Source organism: Vanellus vanellus, assembly GCF_965231255.1.
Source record: "Vanellus vanellus genome assembly, chromosome: 5".
Lineage (NCBI taxonomy): Eukaryota > Metazoa > Chordata > Aves > Charadriiformes > Charadriidae > Vanellus > Vanellus vanellus.
Window position 1 is genome coordinate 22,530,677 of NC_138910.1, and position 20,556 is coordinate 22,551,232.

Here is a 20,556-nt window from a genome sequence, read left to right on the forward strand (position 1 = left end):
AAATGGCAAAGAAGTAACTGCTGACTTGAATTTTTTTGCTATTCAAACACAAACTACTAGATCACTGCTATGTGCTTGCCTTGCTGAGTAGTCAACAAAGAGCAGATTAATCTTGTCCAGAGTGCACAATTTTGAAGGAGGTCATTAGTCTTCACACGTTTAACTAGAACCAGCTGCCCAATGTGCTTTTCTCTTGAGACATCTGGAAATCAGCAAGGTCAAGATTTTCCCATCCTTTACATCCTTACTATGGTAGTGAAGTTTTGGAAAGTCCACGCTTACAATCTGAAGTGTTTAAAATAACACTATGTGTTTATAACTGGAACTGAAACTCAGAAACTGGAGGTTCTGCTGCCTTAAGTGATTTCTGTGAAGTGTTGCAGCCAAGTGTCATACTGTGCAGGAAGCCCTTGCTAGGACTAGACAAATTGACATGGGTAGTGGGAATCGGGCATCATAGAACAGAAGTCTGTGTAAGTGTCCCTAATACACACCCATGCTATCTGACTGGCAGAGTCCCGGAACAGATTACCAGCACAGCGATAAGTTATCTAGCAAGTATCAAACCTTGAGCCCTGCCTTACAGCTGTGGCATTTTGTGCTGGTGTTCTGGATGTGCCCATCTGTTCCCATATATGTTATGTGAGAGCAGCACTACCATGCCACTTCAGATTGAACCTTGTCTGAATCCTGCTCTATGGAGTAGCGCTGGCCCAGTGTGCTGAGAGTAGGGTAAAAATCAAAGCAAGTAGACCTGGGGAAGAGAGAATGGGAAGAGGGCTGCACAGTAGCTTCTGTTGTTGATGTCGGCTCCCTTCGTACTGAATATTGGGCTAATGAGGGCAGCAGGTTACAGCCATGAGTGAGGTTTGCTGCTGGGATGGAAAGGTCAGCATAAACTCTTGAAGGCAGCGAAGGCAGAGGGATTGTGTATTGCGGGAATTCAGCAGCCAAGTGTGCTGTGTGGTCCTGTGTCACAGATGGAGTGGTTACACTGGCGATCCCTCTGCTTCTCCTCTCCCTTAATCAATGAAAGAACACATTTTTTATTTGTATATGCAGATGGTTCAGTGTGGTGTATATGATCTTTGATTTTTAGGCCCACCTTATTTCCAGACCAAAGCCTTGATGTATGTACTCCTAATGGTTACCCTTACATACACCTATAATCACAGAGCCTGGAGGGAGTTTCATGGTTGTCAGCTGTACTGTGGGCATTGCGTGTGGGAGTCAGGGTTAGCAGAGATGAAGCATGGGACATATGAGCTTGTCTCCACCAAATCCTTTTTCTCTTATGAAGCAGCAATTCTAAGTCTTCACCCCCACTAGCTCGCATGTCAGCAAAGATGAGTCATTGGAGTGGCAGCAGGCCAGGAAGCATAGTTTTGCTCTTCTTTGCTGAATATTCAAAATAGCAAAATTTGGTGCCTGATTAATATTACATAAATATGCAAATTTTTCTAGCATAAAAACTGAGAGGTATAAAATTGGCGTGCGTGTAATGTAAAAGGAAGACTGTAATTTATAAGAAAACTTCCCCCACATAGGAAGACGAATACCCAAGACAGGCTTCCAGAGACGTTGCTTATAAAGCACTGGCATGCTGTTGTGCTCCAGCTTTGCACAAGTGCCATTTAATTTTGCATAAAGGTGCTAATAAAGAATTCAGAATGTATCAAATGCTGTTGTTTGAAGGTTGTTCAGCAGCGGGGCTAAGACAAAAGAAACTGGCAATTAGGTATATATTTAGCAGCCTTTCTGCAGGCATCTGGAGTTCATTTCAGCAATAATTCAAAAACCCCAGGACACTTTCTGCCTCCTGCTGCTAAGTGAATGTAGGAGTAAAGCTGCTATTTTCACTGACAAGACATTTTGCTTGTGAAATTCTCTCACTTGCACATAATCACTGTTCTAGCAAATTACAACATAAAACACAGCTCTCCATGAGTCAGGGGGAACATGATGCTTTCTTAGGTGATACAGGACTGTAGGGAAAATGAAAGCAATCTCGGACCAAAGAATTGATACAAATTATGTGAGCCCTTGGCTAGTCCAATCAGGCTGGTCAAAGCAGTTAGCTTGCCAAGGCAATAAGCCTTGCAATTCCTCTTCCCCAGGCCTCAAATGCTTGTTTTTGCTGTAGTTACATGGACATAGTCTTCTTTCTGATGATAAAGGAATGGTTTACTTTTGGCTGTTGTTTTGTTTTTTTTTTCAATATTCAGGAAGGGAAACTTCATGGGGTCGTAATATTTATTAATCATTTTTTGAGGTGTGCAGATGACAAACAGGCATCTTTCCACTCCAGGAGACGTGAGTGAAGAAGGTGATGCACTGCATTTTCCAGTCTTTCTTTGCTCATTGCTACCTGCAGACTTCCTGTTGTGAGAACTGTGAAACTCCTCAAATCTGGGCTGTACAGGAGACCCAAAACTACTCGGTTACTTTGCTTGTTCTTCTGGAATACATGGGTTTTTTTACAGGGCAGTTTCAATAAATCTCCTAACGCTCTGAAGAGGGTATTTCTAAAAGCTTCAGTGGAAGAAAGGTGGTTGGTGTGGAGGGAGATACAAGGTGACTAAACCTGTTCATCATTTTAAAAGATAGCTTAAGGTAACTGCAAGTAAAGCTGTAACTTTTGGGTTTGAAAGAAGAAGGAGGCTCCCAGGAAAGCTAGGCTGATATTTACCAGGTGAAGGCACCAAGCTGGGTAAATTCAGGTTCTTTCAAGTTGCTCTGACTAGTACTAGTATGCAGTTGGTTTTCACTACTTTTGATTATTTTTTGTAATCAGTTTTGTTGTATGAGAGGTAGAACACAAAGGGTGTCAGGGAAGTGTTCCTGACAAGTACTGCTGTCAAAAGGCAAGGAAGCAGGGAACTGAGTTGGCATTCATATGACCTGGGAGGTCTCAGCATGCGCGTATTACATAGATGCACTGACAAATGTGAATCAGTGGCTTAACTGCACAAATGTAAATGAAGGCCTGATTTAAGCTGATTATAGAGAACGCAGGTCATGTTCTGCATGTGCTGTCCCCCAAATTCTCATCTAGGCAAATTTGGTATAATCCAGGTAGTCTCTATGCCTTTCTGTCCTTGATCTCTTCAGACATTGTTGGTGCCCGCACTACTGTACCACATTAAAAACAGTGAGGACAGACAGCCAACCATTTTGGTTAGTTGGTATAGTCTTGTTTAGTGTCAGTAGGTATGTCTTAACTGGATCTTCCATTTGTGAGTCTGTTTGGAAAGGTTCTGTCAAAAAAAAAAGATGGCAAGAATAATAGTCACTGTTAGAACTCAAAGCTGTTTCAGGTGTGTGTCTCCTCATCAAATGCAATGTATGGTTGCTAAATGGGATTTTTATGCTAACAAACCCTATATAAGCATGGTCTGCCAGTCCTCAGAAGAATAACTTTGTTCCTTGTTATTCTTTCATTTTTAAAGCTCATGAGAGTACACACAGTCTGGCTCATGGCTCATGGATTTCTAATTGCCTTTTCATTGCAATGAACGTCTCCATGAACCAGACAAGCATGGCATGATCCTTGCTGAGTTAAAATTAACTTCTGTTCACCATGGTGTGCTGTAATGAACCCTAGTTACTTATTACCAGTCTTTCTCTCATCTCTGCATGACTGGCTGAATAGCTCTTCCTGAGTTTCATCACTGGTTGAACAATAGCATGGGATATAGCCATGCTGTTAATGCACACACTGGGTCTCCAAATAGTCATCCAGTATTGCCAGTCTGCACTGTTCTCTCTCCTTTTCTTTATCCTGGAATCAGCTTCTCTCTGCAGGGGTAGCGCAGACCCCCCATGAGTAGCAGCTGCTGCAAAGACTTGCTGAACCTCTCTTTTTCCTCGCTTTGTTCTTTTTCTTGCTGATATTGACTGGTTTTGTGCAGCTCTTGACACGCAGGGAAGTTGAGTCTTTCATACTGGTTTTCTTTCTTGGCACATTTTCTCCTGTTTGGCCCTTAGAGCATGTGTATTGTGGGAAGGCAGCCTGTGGACCCTGGCAGAGTCACCCTGCTTTGCTCCTCTGAACATTCTGGTAAAACAGAAAGCTCAAACCTACCCTTAAAAAGCATCCTACTGTGTCAAAGCAATATGTAGGCACTAGTTAAAGAAAGAAACCTGGTCAGTTACTCGGCATGGTGAGAATTTAGATAGCCAGATAAATCCCAACTGCCCAGACCTTGGATGGACACTAAATGAACACAGTGGTTTGTGATGGTTTTAGTTACTCTCGCTGGATGCTGAAGTCAGTGAAAACATTTCTAGCCTGGTTACTATTATGTGTAGAGCTGGACAAACATCTCTGTTCTACAGTAAAATAACTTTTTTATTAAGAAAATAAATCTCTTCTGACATTATTTCAGGCTCATTTTGCTCAGAATATTGTCTAAACCAGAGCACAATCTAAGTTGTTTGTGGGTAGCAGATATTGAAGGAATAAATTATGATTTTGATCCAAGATACTTGATTTCTGATGTTATTCATGCTGTCAGTGAGTGGATGCTGGAGAACTAACAAAAATTATCAAATATGCTTCTATTTCAGGCTAGCTGTAGTTTCAGCAGGCAACTTGTAACCCATCATTTTATCAAGAGCATTTAATAAAGTTTTTGGCAAGCTAAGTGCAGTATATTTGAAGAACTCATAGACGTCAATTTATGGTTAAAAGGAAGGTTTAATTAACTAAGTCTCCATAAATTTATTCACAGCTCTTTTTTTGACTTTTTAGGAGAGTATATATGACGTTGTCATCCCATCTGCTTTTGACAAAATGTTGTCTGATGTTGTCCTTCCTGGTGCCTGGTTATTTTATTTCCTAAAATTGTTTACGTCACTTGTGAACTCAGGCCTCTGAGTGCTATATGAAGCAAAGCTGGAGTATTTGGAGTGCCTGGTTAATGCTGATCCAGCTATTTACAGGGAAGCTGTAAGAAATGGAAAGGTTACAGGTATCATTCACTATTGTGAGTTTGCAGTGTAAATAACAAAAAGTGGCATTTGCTCAGTGTTTCCATTTATAAGATTTTCATGTGATCACAACAGGAAAAAAATATATGAAAAAAGATTTCATCAGACTTCCAAAGCTGATTCTTATGCTCATTTTTAGTTTCTACAGACTGTTCCCTGTGGCTGTAATAATGCTTTCTGTTGTCAAGGATAGGCTGTTCAGTCAGTGTTCTCACTTTCCTCCTTCTATTATGAAATATGTCCTTTCTAAAACCTGTGCTCTGATTGAAAACAGGACAGAAACCATTTCTGTGGCACTTCTTTTGCTCAGAATTATTCCGATGAGTGTAAATGTCTCAGGGGAAGGGAAACAGCATTGATGTTTTTCCAGTGGCCAGAGATATTAGCCACTTTTAAATCAGCTCAGCAAGACATGGTGACTGGAGAGTATGGATGACCTGAGGAGGCTGAACTGAGGATTGCTTCTGCTATGGTAGTCAACCTCCCTGCTTTGTAATCAGCTGAAGTTCTCCAAGTCTCTTCTGAAGCTGCAGCACTTACAGGATGGAGGGCAGTAAAAAAGAGGCTGACCATGAGAATTTGAAGTTTGACTGTTTTTTTTTTTTCTGAGAGAGAGGTATATGAGAAAACTTTGCCTCAAGATACATCTTTAAGCATTGCCCATTCTGTGGAGCAGGGAGCTGTGCTGTTACGGTTGTACCACAGACAGCCCATATGAGTGATGACAATCTGGCTGTAGGTAGTTCAAACACGTGCAAACATTCTGCCTCTTCTCAAACCCTTTTCTCTTAGAGGCTGTGTCTAGAGCACCAGGGTTTGCTGTTAGTGGACCGTATTTTGTAGTACTACAGTCTATATAAAAGCAAAACAATGCTACTGGTTCGCTGTGGACTGCTAATGTATGTGGGACGTAAAAGTCATAGCTGCACAAAAACATGGGAATATGATAGTTAGCTTACCAGCTTGAAATAGTAAATGGCTTTTGAACACCATGATCAACAGCCATGATGCAGCTGGGATCTCATTAGTGCTCAGCTAAAAGGAGGTCATTGTGGCTAAACACTGGGAGAAACCATGTAAGTGCGCACATTCTGTTGGTTTCATCAATGTTGCACAATGGCAGAGTTAGACCCATAATAGATATGATCATTATTTAGAAAATTGGATTAAACTGAAAACTGTTTAAGGCTGATTTCCCAGACTTTGGTGTGGAGGAAATTCTTATAATGCTTATGGGGGCAAAGGTACAGTTGATTGGGGTTTTGGTGTTGTTTTTTTTCCCTCCCTGTTCACATCTTTTGGCATTTCTTCTGCAACTGGACCATAATACTTTGAGTCATTTGTTTGAAAGATGAGTCCTTGGCAGTCACTGTGCCACCACACTTCCTTAAGCTGCATGATTTTTATGGATTTTAAAATTATATCATTACTCTAGGGACATGTTCTCAGGACTAGACTAATGAATCCAAAGTGTCATACTCCTACTATTGATGTAAGCCACCTGAAAGACACTGGGTACCTGGCAGAGAACTGGCCGCAGCTGTTCTGTGATGTTTTATGGGCTTTTGAACTAGTTCTGTTTAGTTCCTTCTTTTACAGAAAGTTTGGGTAATCTTTTTCTTCCAAAAATCTGCCATGGCACATAGCTAAACACAAGGCAGTGTGTCAGTGTGTGCTCCAAAAGCAAGAGGAAGAAACATTCCTTGAGCAGAGGTGCTGCACTTATTTTTAGTCAACAGAAAGAGGCATGGGGAAGGCTTCCTTGTTCTCCAATACCCTGTTTTGCAAAGATTGGAAACTGGCCTCCTATAGTTTACAACAAATGTCTTTCCTATTTGGAGAATAACATAAACTCTAGGCAAATAGATCTTGATATGATTCTCTGTTGCTCATATAAAAGTTTTATGTGTGCCTGGAGATTTTCAGTTTTGGAAGTGTCTTTCTTAGCATAACGTAATTTCTCTGCGCCTGTGTTATGATCGCAGGCCTTTACACAAGCATTTTGCCAGAACACATTACTGATACAACATTTTGCTGAGTATAATTACATTCTGCTAGGAAATGTGAATTCTCTCCATATCCTAATGTCTATTGAAAGACTCTCCTGAGATTTGAGCTTGGATTGTGAAGGTGTCTCTGATCTTGTATTCTTGTTTTTTTCTATCCACAAGAGTGGGAATACTACTATACATGGCAGTGGCTGCAAAATCAGTTAATGGGCAGTAACTGTTTGTGAGAAGGAACTGAGTGAAGAGAATAGCACAGCTGAACCCAGGACAGCGGCTGCTTGATCAGAATGGGCTCTTTTACAGTACATCAAACATGAATAATTTCCTGCCTGTTCCATCATTTTAGTTAAGTAATTGGAAATCCTATTGATCTAGTTGGGGCTTAAAATAACAGTCTCAGTGAGAGGGCTGTGATTTCTGCAAAGAGGTATTGTTCCCAATTAGTACTAGAACAGGAGCCACCCATCTCTACAAGCACCTGAGCTTGTATTTGCACCATGTCAGGAAATCCTCTGATGTAGGACTGGTATGGGTGAGCAGAACTCCATGTGATGCTGAGCTCGTTGATAAAACTGAAGCGTGTGGATTTAATGTTGCTCTGAGTACTGACTCAAGAGTTTATATCCCTTCTGTCACAGCATTCTTTTATCAACTTGCTGTCTAAAAGAAGAGGGTAATGAGCATCACCAACCAAAAAATCTGAGGAATCCATCTAAGATGCTGTTGAAAGATCATCTCTGTCTCCCCCCCACCCTTCCTTCCCTGTTTAATTGATGTGTGGGTGACTGGTTTATCTGACTCTTCTCAGTTCACAGTGGGTCTCTGCTGCTCCCCTCATATTTGCCATGCACTGATTAGTAGCATAAATCCTGCTCTGGGGCACTGAAAACCTAAGAGATGGCAGGATCTGAAAAGGGAAACCAGCTTGTTCTTCCACTCATCAAGAACCAAAAAGCATCTGTTCAGAGCAGAACAGTGATATAGACACTCCTAACAGCAGCTGGCCAAGCTGAAACTCAGAAGAGGAAGGAGTTGGCAGTACAGCCCTTATGTACTGGATTTGCTATAATTAAATATTTAGCTGTGCTGCAGCTTAAGGGCTCCAAGACATGCAAGTGCTATAGACTAAAGTTTCTTGAATTTCATTAGTATTTTGCACATCATTTCATACTCTTCTCAGGTAGAAAGTTGGGTAACTCATCTGAAGTCTCTCGTGCAGAAACATCTGTGTATCAGGTCACCTGTTGTATAAAGTTAGCTTAGCATTGTCACTATAAGTAACTAGGACAGCCTAGCATATGAAGTCCTATTAGATTTCAATAAAGGTCTAAAATCCCAGAGATAAATCTTAACTACTGATGTAATGTAGCTGATTTGAAACACAATGTTAGCTTCTGCTTTTGAAAATAGGTTCTGAACTGTAGCAATTTTTCTGAGACCTGAAACATTTTTTAGCTAGACAAAACAACAGAATCTCATGGAAGGTATTTTTTTCTCTTCTCTCATTAAATACATCCCAGGTGGGATGTATTTCAAATTCTTATGGCTGATCAACATGTGCACATACGTGTGCTTTCACACTCCACTGCCTCTTCATTTATCTGTTCATTTTTTTTTACCTGTCAGTTTTAGGGGATCTTTTAAGCAAGTAGTCCATAGTGTTATATAAACAATCTAATGAATTAATTCTCCCAGCATCTTTGTGTGACAGACAAGATGTACCAATACCTTGTGCCCATCTTTAACAAAAAGTAAACTATGTAAAGAAATTATAATTATTTTTTTTATCACATAATAATTTAATAGAACAGCTAAATCCAGAATTTAGGACTCTTGAGTCTTTGCTCTCTGGTGTTGGTTACTTGTTACCATTTATAATGGAGAATAACCTACTATATTTTGGAGCAGAAGTAAGTGCAATTGTTTTTTTTTCTTTTAAAGGTAAAATTAAAAAAAGCAGAATTTTTGAAGCATTGCTGGCCGGCTACTTTGAAGTATTGTATTTCTTGCACTAAATAGGATCTGAATTTCATTAATGCCCACCTAGATGTAATTGCCTATTTACTCTATAGTGAATGCAGTATTGAAGGATGTCCTAGTGCAGGTGGTTATGGTGCAGTACAGAATACTGTCTAATATACACATGGTAAAGGAGATGAAGACATTTATTCTGAATTATTTAGACAAGCGGGTAAAATGTTTTGCTGTCCTTGGTTATACTTTGAGACTCCTGGCTATTGCACTGTGGTAACAACATGCCTTTCATTCAGCATGTTGTATGCACAGTATGTTGGCCACTGGACAGGACAGTGTTGCAGAAATTAAGGCAACATGCAGTAGTATTCATTTCAGCTGCACAGTTTCTGCTTCCATCGGATGTGATAACAGTGCCCATCACCCTGCTATGCTTCATTCTGCAGAGTTTATCATTGATTTCCTGCCTGTCTGGAAGAATGCCTGCTCTTTCCACGTGGCCTTCTTTCTCACCTCCTTTCATTCCTTTTGGGATCCTTTCAGAAACAAACAGCACAGGTTTGCCAATTCTCAGACAAATGTAAATAAGTATTTTACTCTTCCACCCATCCCTCTCTTTCTTCATCTCTCTTCCTTTGTCTCCCTTTTCTCATTCCATCCCTGGTGCAAGACAAGGGATCAACCTGCCAAGAATTAATAACGTCTATTCAAGAGCCTGGACTTTTGCCTGCTAAGTTGAGGGGAGGAAGCGTAATCTTATCTGAGCCAGTGTATGGGCTTGTTGCTGATAGCCTCCCAAGTACTGCTTAGCTGGCTAGATAAAGAGTTAGATGGTAGAGAAAAAAAAACTGTGCTGTTGTTGATGTGATGCAGCTGATTGTGTAGTAGTTGTTGAAAATGTAGTAATTGTATTCTGAGTATTCAGTTAGAGCAGTAGTACAGTAAGTACAGAATTACTTCTCCCAGTGGCTCAGATATTGTGGCAGCTTTCCCGAAACTCTACCATAGATTTCTCTAAGAGTAGATTGGATCTCAAGTGGTGAATTTGTTGTCATTTGCCTTCATTAGCCACACTACATAATTCAAAATGAAAAACTGAGAGCTTCACACAGCCAGGTGCACAACCACACCTGGGATGTATTTAATGAGAGAAGAGATAAAAATACCTTCCATGAGATTCTGTTGTTTTGTCTAGCTAAAAAATGTTTCAGGTCTCAGAAAAATTGCTACAGTTCAGAACCTATTTTCAAAAGCAGAAGCTAACATTGTGTTTCAAATTGCAGAGACCTGAGAAATGCTGACCAAATTTTTCAGAGAGGTAGAGCACTTGCAGCTTAAAGTAATTTCTCCCTGTGAGATCAAGTCCAGCTGTTTCAAGTCAGATAGCCAAGGATCAAAGTTTCCAGCATTCATTATGAAAATCTAGGATTTAACCACTGGAGAGCTTTGAAAAATTCCAGCAAGCACATTTGCAGATTTAAGTGCCTGACTGCCTTTTTGAGTATTTGAACCTAAGATTTATTTGCATATACATCCCATAGGCACTTTCTCCTTCATGTAATCCATTCTCACGCTGCTTTTTCCAGTCCCTGCTATTTGCGTAGTTGGTTAAAATGCTTCCGTTGAATCCTTTCAGCAGCAGAATTGGTGGAAAGTTGTCAAACCTTTCTCCCCTCCCTCCCTCCCTCAGTCTCTACAAGTAGAATTTCTCTCTGTATTCTGCTCTTATGATTTTTTCCCCCATTTTAGACTTTTGGCATGAAGTAATTCCTTTATTCTGAGAGAGAAAGTTTATTTGCTTTCCTCCTTTTTTTTCTATAGTTTTCTGTAATTTTCATTCAGCTTCTGCACAGCCCTGCCTGCCTAGATGCAGCCTTAGCTCCATCTGCGCACCTAGCCTGCACATCAGGTCACCGACCCCTCTTAGCATTGCTGAGCAATTAGGGAAATCCTTTATGCAGCTTTAATGGAGAGTTCCAGTCCTGTCCTTAGTTTGCCAAACACGAGCATGTTAGAAAGAGGTCTGCTTTTTCAACGAAGGCTTATTTCCCATGTCTAATACACAGTTGATGAGTCATTTGCATGGTGAAACTGCTTTTGGAACCAGAAGTGCTCTTTTTGGCCTTGCTGTCTTCCTGATATTTTGGAAGAAATAGGACCATCTGCATCTCTAATGCTGCTTTCTTGACTTGACTCCTGTGGAAGTCCCCAGAGGTGAATTTGGTCCAGTGAATGAAAATATAAACAGAAACCTGTAGAAACTGCATTTATAAATCTGGAGTGTATAAAATTTTAGACATTAAAAAAGGCAACAGTAGCTTTGCGTACAGGAGTTACTGATTTCAGGTTTGAATTTGATATAGCGGTTAGAACTGAAATAAGTACTGGTGAAGTAAAACAGTGCTGACTACAGCTGTGTTTTGATATGCATGAAAGCATCTGCTTGAATTATAAAGTGGGGTATTGGTGTGCCATGTAGAGCTACCATTGGCAGAACAAATTACACAAAGCTGCAACTGGAGAGTTTTAGCTGACAGAAGCAATAATATGACAGGGTTTTTTCAAACTGGAAAACAGTTTCTTTTTCTGATGTTTGCTCCATAAACAGAAGACAGTGTAAAAACACAGCTGTATACTAACGTTATAAAACATCCACTTCTCAATAAATTATGAAGCAAACGTGCAGTTTAGTGTAGGAAGGCAAAAAAAAAAAAAGGTAGAAAATGTATTATTAAATCCTCTACAGTATTAAGGCCAGTGTATTACAAATCACCGGTTGATTTTTGACCAATGCTGTTTATACACATAAATCATTAATGTTAAATGTGGTATTCTGGGTTTGCTGTCTGTATATACTACTTATTAATACTACTTGAGCTGATTTTTTTGTTGTTGGAAGGGATTGTGGCAAATGAGATTGGTTATTAAAAAGCTGAACCCAGTATCTCTAACTTAACGAGAGCTGTGCTGTTCTGAAGCCCTTACAGGACCTCAGATACATCTCCTGCCTTCAGTCAAAGCTGGTGCAGCCCAAGAGCTGGGCAGTCGTTTGCTTGATTAAATCTGCCATCTAGTGGCTAGCGGGTGATAGTTAATTTTAAAAAAGAAAAAGAACATAAAGCCAATGGACTTCTTAATGCATTTTTACACCAGCTGGAAAATGGATGGAGGTTGACAAATCCTTATACTGCCTTCTTTTTCTGCCCCTCATTAACAGACATTCATAGATCATTATTTGTTTCTAGAAATGCCATTGTTTCTACTGGCTGTTGTCCACTCTGTGCTCTCAGGCTGTTTGCTGAGGTCCCGATTGAAATCATCTGCTATGGCATAGTATTTGGGCAGAATAATTAGTGCTGTATTCACAAAGCTTCAGAAGTCATATTGTAACATCACTGTTACTGCCTGCATCTGAAATGTTGATTTTCAAAAACTTGATCAAATGCCTAGAACTGCCCAAATTTCATAGAGTCATAGAATAGTTTGGGTTGGAAGGGACCTTTAAAGGTCATCTAACCCAGTCTCCTCTGCAATGAGCAGGAACATCTGCAGCTAGATAAGGTTGCTCAGATTCAGCCTGACCTTGAATGTTTCCAGGGATGGGGTACCTGCCTGGCCTTGAACACCTCTAGCAATGGGACATCTACCACTTCTCTGGGCAACCTGTTCCAGTGTTTCACCACCGTCATCATAAAAAATTCCTTCCTTATATCTAGCCTAAATCTACCCTCTTTTAGTTTAAAACCATTACTGCTTGTCCTGTTGCAACAGGCGCTGCTAAAATATTTCTTCCCATCTTTCTTATAAGCCCCTTTTATGCATTGAAAGGCCACCATAAGGTCTTCCAACTGTTGCTGCCCCCAAGTATCCCCATTGTCCACCTCTCCTTTATGTAACTGGTAAACCTTACTCTTGCTTATAAATAAGTGGTGTGCAAATTGGATTTTGTGCAAAAAGAGGCCACCAGAGCTATGCAGTGCCTTAGTGGTCAGCACAGGCACCGGATGTTCAAGACCCAGGGTTAAGCCCCTTGACTGGTCAATTATTTTGACTTTGGATACCTGCTGGTGCTGGGCTTTCCACTAAATAAGAGTTTATGTTGGGACACACAGCCAAAGCCACCCCCATTCTTAGAAAACCCCGTAAGAGGCTGAATCCTGCCATGCATTTGCCATGTCGCTGAAGTCTCACTTTAACTGAACGCTCTCAGACTGGTTTCGGTTCCGCATAGCACATCACTTGCATTGCTGGTACCAAGACAGCAAAGGCATCTATAGCTGTCTACACTGAAACAAACCCATCGGCTTTGAAATTGGGTTTGGGAGAGGGGGCTTCAGACGGGAGTACTTAGGGAGCATTGCCCAGCTCTTGGTACAGAGCTGGTACCATCTTGGTACATGTCTTGTGTAACATGGGAGAGGTTGCAGCTCACTGTCATAGCCTGGGAACATGGTTTGAAAAACATTGCACTGCATGTGGGTTGCACTGTGGTATAACATTCCTCCTGTGTGCTCTTACCCTGTGCTAATATGGAGGCACCAAACCCCTGCTGGAGGCAGTTGAGATGGAAAAGCTTTATTTTAAAAAATGGAATAAGGTAATCATCTTTGTTATTAACGAGGAAAGGAGTTATTTGAGATAACCAATGCCCGCCAGCTTTATAAAAGAGAAGAAATGCACACTAAGGATCTTTATTTGCTATATGTGATGTTTGCCAAATGAAGTTAAACACTGAAAGCAATGTTTTGATGTTGTTCCTCTCTGGAGACACCTGTGTGATTCAGTCCAAGGCACTATTACTCTGAGAACCAACTATCTGTGTGGATGCCATCTAATCAAGTGCTTGTCATCTTGATTTTTAAAAGGCTTCTTTTAGATTGTCGGCTTAAGGAAAGTGTTATTATTTTTCTGTCTCTTTCACTTCTAGGATATTAAACACAACATTGTTTGAACTGTATGAAGCTCTGGGCAATTTTCCTGCCTTGTGGGTCTTCAACGTGCTGCTTGTGATTCTTCAAATTCTGCACTGGTTTTGGTCTTACCTAATCATAAAGGCAGCCTACAAAGCTATTTCAAAGGGCAAGGTAAGACAGCACGGTTCTGTTTCATGTTTAAGATTTTAACTTTTTCAATATCAATACAGGGTGACTGACTTTTTGGTTACTTTTTCTTTCTAATCTGTAACACATTACTGAAGACCCATGTTGTTTTATGTAAACTCTTTTTTCCTGTCATGGAAACTTTTTTCCACTCCTAACAAATGTCAAATAAGTTAATATACTCTATAATGATTGTATTTATATGTGTTTCCACACTTCTTTTTTATAATCTGGTACACTGAAACAAACCACATTAGGGAAAATGGATTAAAAAAAACCAAAGCAAACTGCTTTCTTGGGGCTGCCAGTTTGGTTTTCCTTCTTTATAGTAGTTGTTAGCAAAGTGTTCATTTCCCAGATGGTAGTGATAGTAATAATAATACAAATCGAAATTCTGCTGCCTTTGCTAGTGGCAAAGTTACAAATCACAGCCTCTTTTGGGTTTTGGTACTACAGAGGTTGTGCAAAGAGCTATGTACTTTCTTTCAAGGATTCCCACAGGAAGACCACTTGGGATAAAATTTAGTGTCTTGCTGCCATTGTTATATTTGACAGGAAGATATAATTCACAGAAATGCTAGCCCCATAACACTTGCTTTGCAGATACAGCACTCACATTTAAATGATAGAACTAACACTTACAGATCATGTAAGGTACAGGGCATTTTGCCCTTAAGAGTACATGAGTAGATGCATGAGAAATGTGACTGCCCCCAAAGTGAATGGGATTATTCTGCGGAAAACTGCTTTCTATGAATGTACTGGAGAGCTGAGCATTGCACTGAACGGAGCCCAGAATCTGCCATTTACTCTGTACGAAAGACAGTGCATTCGTGAACTGTATTTGCCTGGAAGACACACTTCAGTCTCCTCTGCTTTTAGCAATTATTAGCCTCAGCTGTCCTGTCTGAATTACACCAGTGACTTCAAAGAGTGCTTCATACTCTTTCTTACTCTGCTTGTTTATCCTTTCCCTTGTGCTGTGCTGGAAGGCTGGGAAGTGGAACCCCTTGCATGTAAGTTTCTTCAGATTTACTATGCAAAAGATTTATTCTGTTCTACACTGGTGTTTGTGTTGGTTTTTTTTTTTTTTAATTTGTAGTTTCTGCTTAGTATTGTTATCCGTTGTTTGTTTTTATATATTTAAAGGAAGGCTATCTTTAAAGGTCATTTTTTACTTTTTGCCTATGCTTTGCCTAATACCATTCAAACCCACTTCTATTTGTAGTATCTGGGTACTATCATGTTACAAGCTTTTTTAAACATATGTATCAGCGGGATGAGCAGCTGCTCTGTCACCATTCAGGAAGCAAACTTGAGAGTGTAAGTCCTCTGCCTTGTAGTTCAAACAATTGCATGGGAGAAAATTTAGATTGTATGAGAGCAGAGCTAGACGCTCGCAGTAAGACAGTGACCAGCTTAAAGATGCGTATACATGGAGGATTCTTCTTCCTTTAGATCTTAACTTACTTCCTCACTTGCAACCCTGTGCTTTCCATTTCTGCAGTAAAATAAGCAGTGTTTTCACAACACATTACAGATATAGTAGATCTTCATCCTTAATTATTGTTTTATTCTTGTATTACTTGTATCCACCTTTGGAACAGCTCAGATGAGAAAGCAATTTGTCATCATTAAATTTTTAACTAATCCTGATCATCTTATTTCTTACTTGCTATTATGCTTAGGGGTTTTTTAAACCTGGGTATATATTTTCTAGACGACTACTGTAGAAGTTACTCCAGTGGGTTCTTTTGGGGAAAAACAAAGAGAACTAAGTACTGCAAGATGTGTTGCATTCATATCAGGTTTTAAGTGAAAAGACCCCTGGTATGGAGCTGCATTTTAAAAATAAAGAGAGCGGATCACATGTTTAATAGAAGTGACTGCAGCATAGAATCTTATTTTGATTGTTTGGCTTTGGGGCAGGACCCTAGCAGAAGAACTGGCAGCAAATCTAATATATTAAGAGAATTTAAGATGTTGCAAAACTTTTCAATCATCTGGTCTGCCCTCACATCAATCACAGGCACTCAGTACCCTGTGCTGGGTACTGTCTGATTAAAAGTATATCTGTCTGATAAAAGTATAATTTTAAGTGTATTTCCATATATCCAACAGCTTCAATATAGTCCTTTATATAAAAGACTGAAGTAATCTGTTAATTGAAGCTGTGTAAGTATGGAAACAAATTTCTGACCTTAGCTCAAGTCCAGTTTCGTGCCTGTCAGAATTGCAAGCTTACTAGAGACATTGCAATTAAAAATTTTACATATTGGGAGGTATATGGGAACAGTGTGTTTCCTTCTTCTCTGTTTACAAGCGGAATAGTGTCACTCAGGTGTTACAATACTGCAAGGATGGTAGCAACATTGGGAACCCCAAAGGCAAATGGCTATTTCTGAGGCAAGAGCTGGAGAGCAGAATTATCATGAGGGCTTTCTGGAGTAGAGAAGGATTACTGTAAGCAAAAAATTATATGCAGTGGCCCTGTTCTTTAATTGTTTTGATTTCTTTGTGAAGAAGACTCGCCATGCATTTTGCCCCTTTTATGTCCATTCACTATAGTAAGGTCAATTTTAATTGATCGATGTAGCAATCAGCACAGCATAGATAGATTCTGAATGAATTAGGAAGCTCAGCTGTACGAACAAGGGTAGAAGCAGGCATGGAAAGCTGCATTTGCAAAGCTGCATGCAGCCTAGACTTCAGACCTCTTTCTGTTAATGCATTTTTTTGCTTCATCTGATGCGCTCTTACCAGTTTTTCAGATTTTCAGGATCAGACAGGGTAGAGCTCTGCGTTACCTTACCTTACCTTACCTTCAGTGGATCAGTGCAAAGTTCTCACCCTGCCTTTGTACATGGCATATGTGTGTACAGGCATCCATGTTTAAAGTGAGTCTAGGCAGGCAAAGGCAGAGACATGTGCAAGAGCTGAGATAGCCTTCAAAGCTCAAATTGAAAAATGTTTGAATTCTCTGATTCTGGCCTGAACCAAAAAGCTCAGTTGTTTCCTCACAATCTCCTACTGCTTGCATCTTTTTCAAATTCTACAGGTAGCAAAGGATGACCGAAGTGACATTGAGTCAAGCTCAGATGAGGAAGAAACAGTACCTCGTTCAAAGACCCCGCACAGCACTATCACTACTAATGGCACCGGTGGTGCCAATGGGACAAACGGGTATCTTACTGGTGGCACTTGCTCAGAGGAGCATTAATCCTTGGGTTCAATCATGAAATACGAAAAGAATGAACTGTTTGCTACTGGAAGTAAATTATAAGTTGTGAATGCAGTTTCTTCATATATCTCAGCATCAGAAAAAATTAGGAGTATCAAAGCATTCTGATAGTGCACTGCCATATTTCCTGTTTGTGAATGAAGACAGCACACCATTCTGTATACGTAGGCATGCTGTATGTGTATGTAACTTGACACAATGGGAGCAGTATTTTCACTTGTACTGTCTTTGATATATTATTTATTTTGTATTCTTTTGGAAACTTCTGGACAAAAGGGAATATCCATTCTCAAACTTTATCTCTTGGGATCCTCAGTGGTGGAGAGCATCACGCTCAGATCTCTTCTGTCCATCCCTGTTGCTTTTGCTGAGTCTGCTATAAGTAATAGTTGCTTGATTTGTTACTTACAGTAAGATAGAACATAGCTTTATAGATTCTAGATCTGCTTCAGATATTTTTGCTATCTTTGTGTTTTAAAGTGCTGGTTTTGAAATTGCCTATGAAAGCACAGTGGCCGTTCCTCCAACATAAAGTTTTAAAACACTGGATTGATATTTTAAATAATAGGTAATGTGGTCAATTAGCAATTCGGGGAAAAAAAACGTGGTAATTGTGGGATATTAGCATAATTTAAAACTCAATTTGATGGTTAATTGCATTAGAAGTAGACTTGTTTAGTTGTGCAAACACCCAAAAGCATTGATGTCAACAGTTAGGATGAACTCATTCTCACTTTTTTTTTTTGCCTTGCAATTTTTGACCTCTACAGATTCTAGCTTTTTGCAGAGATTCCATGTTGAAAGGTGTTTGTTCAAGTGCACCATTGTGAATCCAGACCTCACTCCTGAAACTGTTCTTGCACATTCAGATGGATGAGAGCAGGGGTGTAATAGAAAAAACAGCAGATGAAAGTTCATTGCTTCCTCGGACACAGTTCAGTCTAGGGATTGCTCTTATAATTATTGCCACTTTATTAGTAGGCTGAAAAGAGAGAATGAAGAGAAGGCAGAATGTCATACATTACTAGAAGTAGTTTATTTTAAATGCATGAAAACTTGAGCAAAATTCAGATAACGTAATTCACAGCAAACTTTGAACGCTCAGCAGGATTTCATCACCTCTAGAAATAAAGTTAAGGGTGTTTATAAAATAATTTTGCTCTCCTTTTTCATCCAAGATTTACAAACTGTGTCCCAAAGAAGACAAAGTAACACCCAAAATAAACATCTTTGTTAACATTATATACGCACTTCTTCCAGTCTCTAGATCAAAGTTTGATGTAGGATGCTAAGGATCATACAACTCTTGAAGGACACTTTTCTGTGATATGTGACAGCAGTGCCAAAAGTAGGCAAGGTTCTTGGGTAACAGACTATGCAACCTACTGTTCAACAGTATTGTGTATGTGCACACAGAACCAATGTGCTTATAGACCAAAGACTTATATATATTTTAAAAAAAAAGAAGAGGGGAAAAAAAAAAAGGGAAGGAACAAACCAGGAAAAAAATGTGTGTCTTCTATATACAAAAGGATTGGAGTGCCATGTTCAGCTGGAACTCTAACCCAGGAAATACTTCTGATTCCTTCCACCTATGCAAATAGCAAAATATAGATGGTTTCTGATGCCATAAAACATGTTCAAATGCTCTATTTTATACAGACTTCATTGAAGAAAGGTGTGTTGCCACTTCTTTCTTTTGAAAATACGAGATTTGTCCTGTTCTACTGGTGAGTCTTGAAAACTTCTGAAACCTTTATTATCCATAGGGACCCTTGGGTATTAGCAAAAAATGTGCTAAAGGTAAGAGCAGAATAGCGTGTATGAAAATAGTAGCTCGACTCAGTTGACCATAAAGGAAAGAAGAATGAAAAATTGTAAATTGTAGAAGAGCTGTCAGTTTTACTACCCACAGAGCATGTTTTGAAAAAGCCAGGTAACCTTGTCATTCAGCAGCTGCCTAGCTTGTATGTCCATGAATATATCTGAGGGAGCAAGGGAATATTATTTAAATCTCTTTCTCCCCCAAAAGCTTCTCTGTCTCTAATTTTTCTCATCTGTCTCCTGTGCCTCTGATTTCACAGTTGTCTGCAGGGCAGGTTATACATGTGAAAATACACTGATTGCAATAGAAAGTATCCCATCCACATTATTTGAAGTGGCAGTTGTTTAATAATTACTGTAAAGATGATACCAAGATTTTAAAATAAAACCTTCCTGGGATATATTGAATGAACATTATAATTTCTGAAATCTGACCTGCTAAGATGGTCATTGAGCATAACAGATTAAACACGCCTTTTTCGTGGTGTTGATTGCTACCTCCACTGGACCATTTCCTTTCTGCAAAGATGGTTACGAAAATGGCATTCTGGCAAAATATTTTGTCTTACATGGGGACAGAATGTTGCTCTGAACTGTCAATATACACAACATACAGAACATACAGTAGTACTGTAAAGTTGTTGATATCAAGACAGAGAGCAGTTCCCAAAAACAATCCCTGTGCAAGAAGCAGGAGACCTTTTGTCCCTATTGGTCCTCCCCTGCTGTGCTGTATGGTGTTGATTCAGATGTACAGTCAAGGCTACAGCCCTTGAGAGGATTCACCATTGCCGACTATGTATGCTCTTAGTGTACCCCCACTGTTAAATAATGCAACGTGGATTGAAATTCTCCCTTGAGTCTTAAATTCAGTTGCATCTGTTGCTAAAACATTTCCACAGTTACCATGGTTCAGCTGATGGCCAGTGACTTACTTATCTCATATAAACCTGGCTTTTTGGAGTCCGCTTTTAGCAGCCTAGAATAAACTTAATACAGATATGTCTGGAAAATAGGTAAGATAAGAGATTAAAATGACATATTTGCGGAAATGGGATAAGACTAAGGAAGCATTGAGAAATTCACAAAACTTTGCTGAACAATCACTGAACTTTCAAGCTACAAGTTTTTAGTGGAAATTAGAAATTCACAAAATTTTTTCTGTCTTTAGTGGGAAGGACCAAGTGTTTTAGTGATTGTACTTGGCAGTGTGTTTTGATTCATTGCTTTAACCAATGGATGTCAAAACTTTGGCTTCATCTTCCACTCTGCAGAGAGAACGTCATGCAGCTATTTCCTTTTCCATTTGAATTTGTTTGCTTCTCTGCTGAAGAGCTTTGCAAGGTGCTTTTGGAGGCCATCAAATATTTAGAGGATAATCACACATATTCCAGAAAATGGATTGAAATTATTCGCA

General features: G+C 39.6%; 1 protein-coding gene across 2 annotated transcripts in view; it reads left to right on the forward strand.

Moving 5' to 3' along the window:
- CERS6 (ceramide synthase 6) overlaps positions 1 to 17,294 on the forward strand; it is a gene marked incomplete at both ends in the record, with an annotated part of 136,396 nt that extends 119,102 nt beyond the window's left edge. The window contains 3 exons of one of the 2 annotated variants that reach the window (XM_082483551.1): positions 13,903 to 14,059; positions 15,067 to 15,090; positions 17,133 to 17,294. In XM_082483551.1, coding sequence (XP_082339677.1) covers positions 13,903 to 14,059; positions 15,067 to 15,090; positions 17,133 to 17,294 — 343 coding nt within the window. The remainder of the gene's footprint in view (positions 1 to 13,902; positions 14,060 to 15,066; positions 15,091 to 17,132) is intronic. The other variant, XM_082483552.1, reaches the window with a different exon arrangement.
- Between the last annotated feature and the right edge of the window lie 3,262 nt (positions 17,295 to 20,556).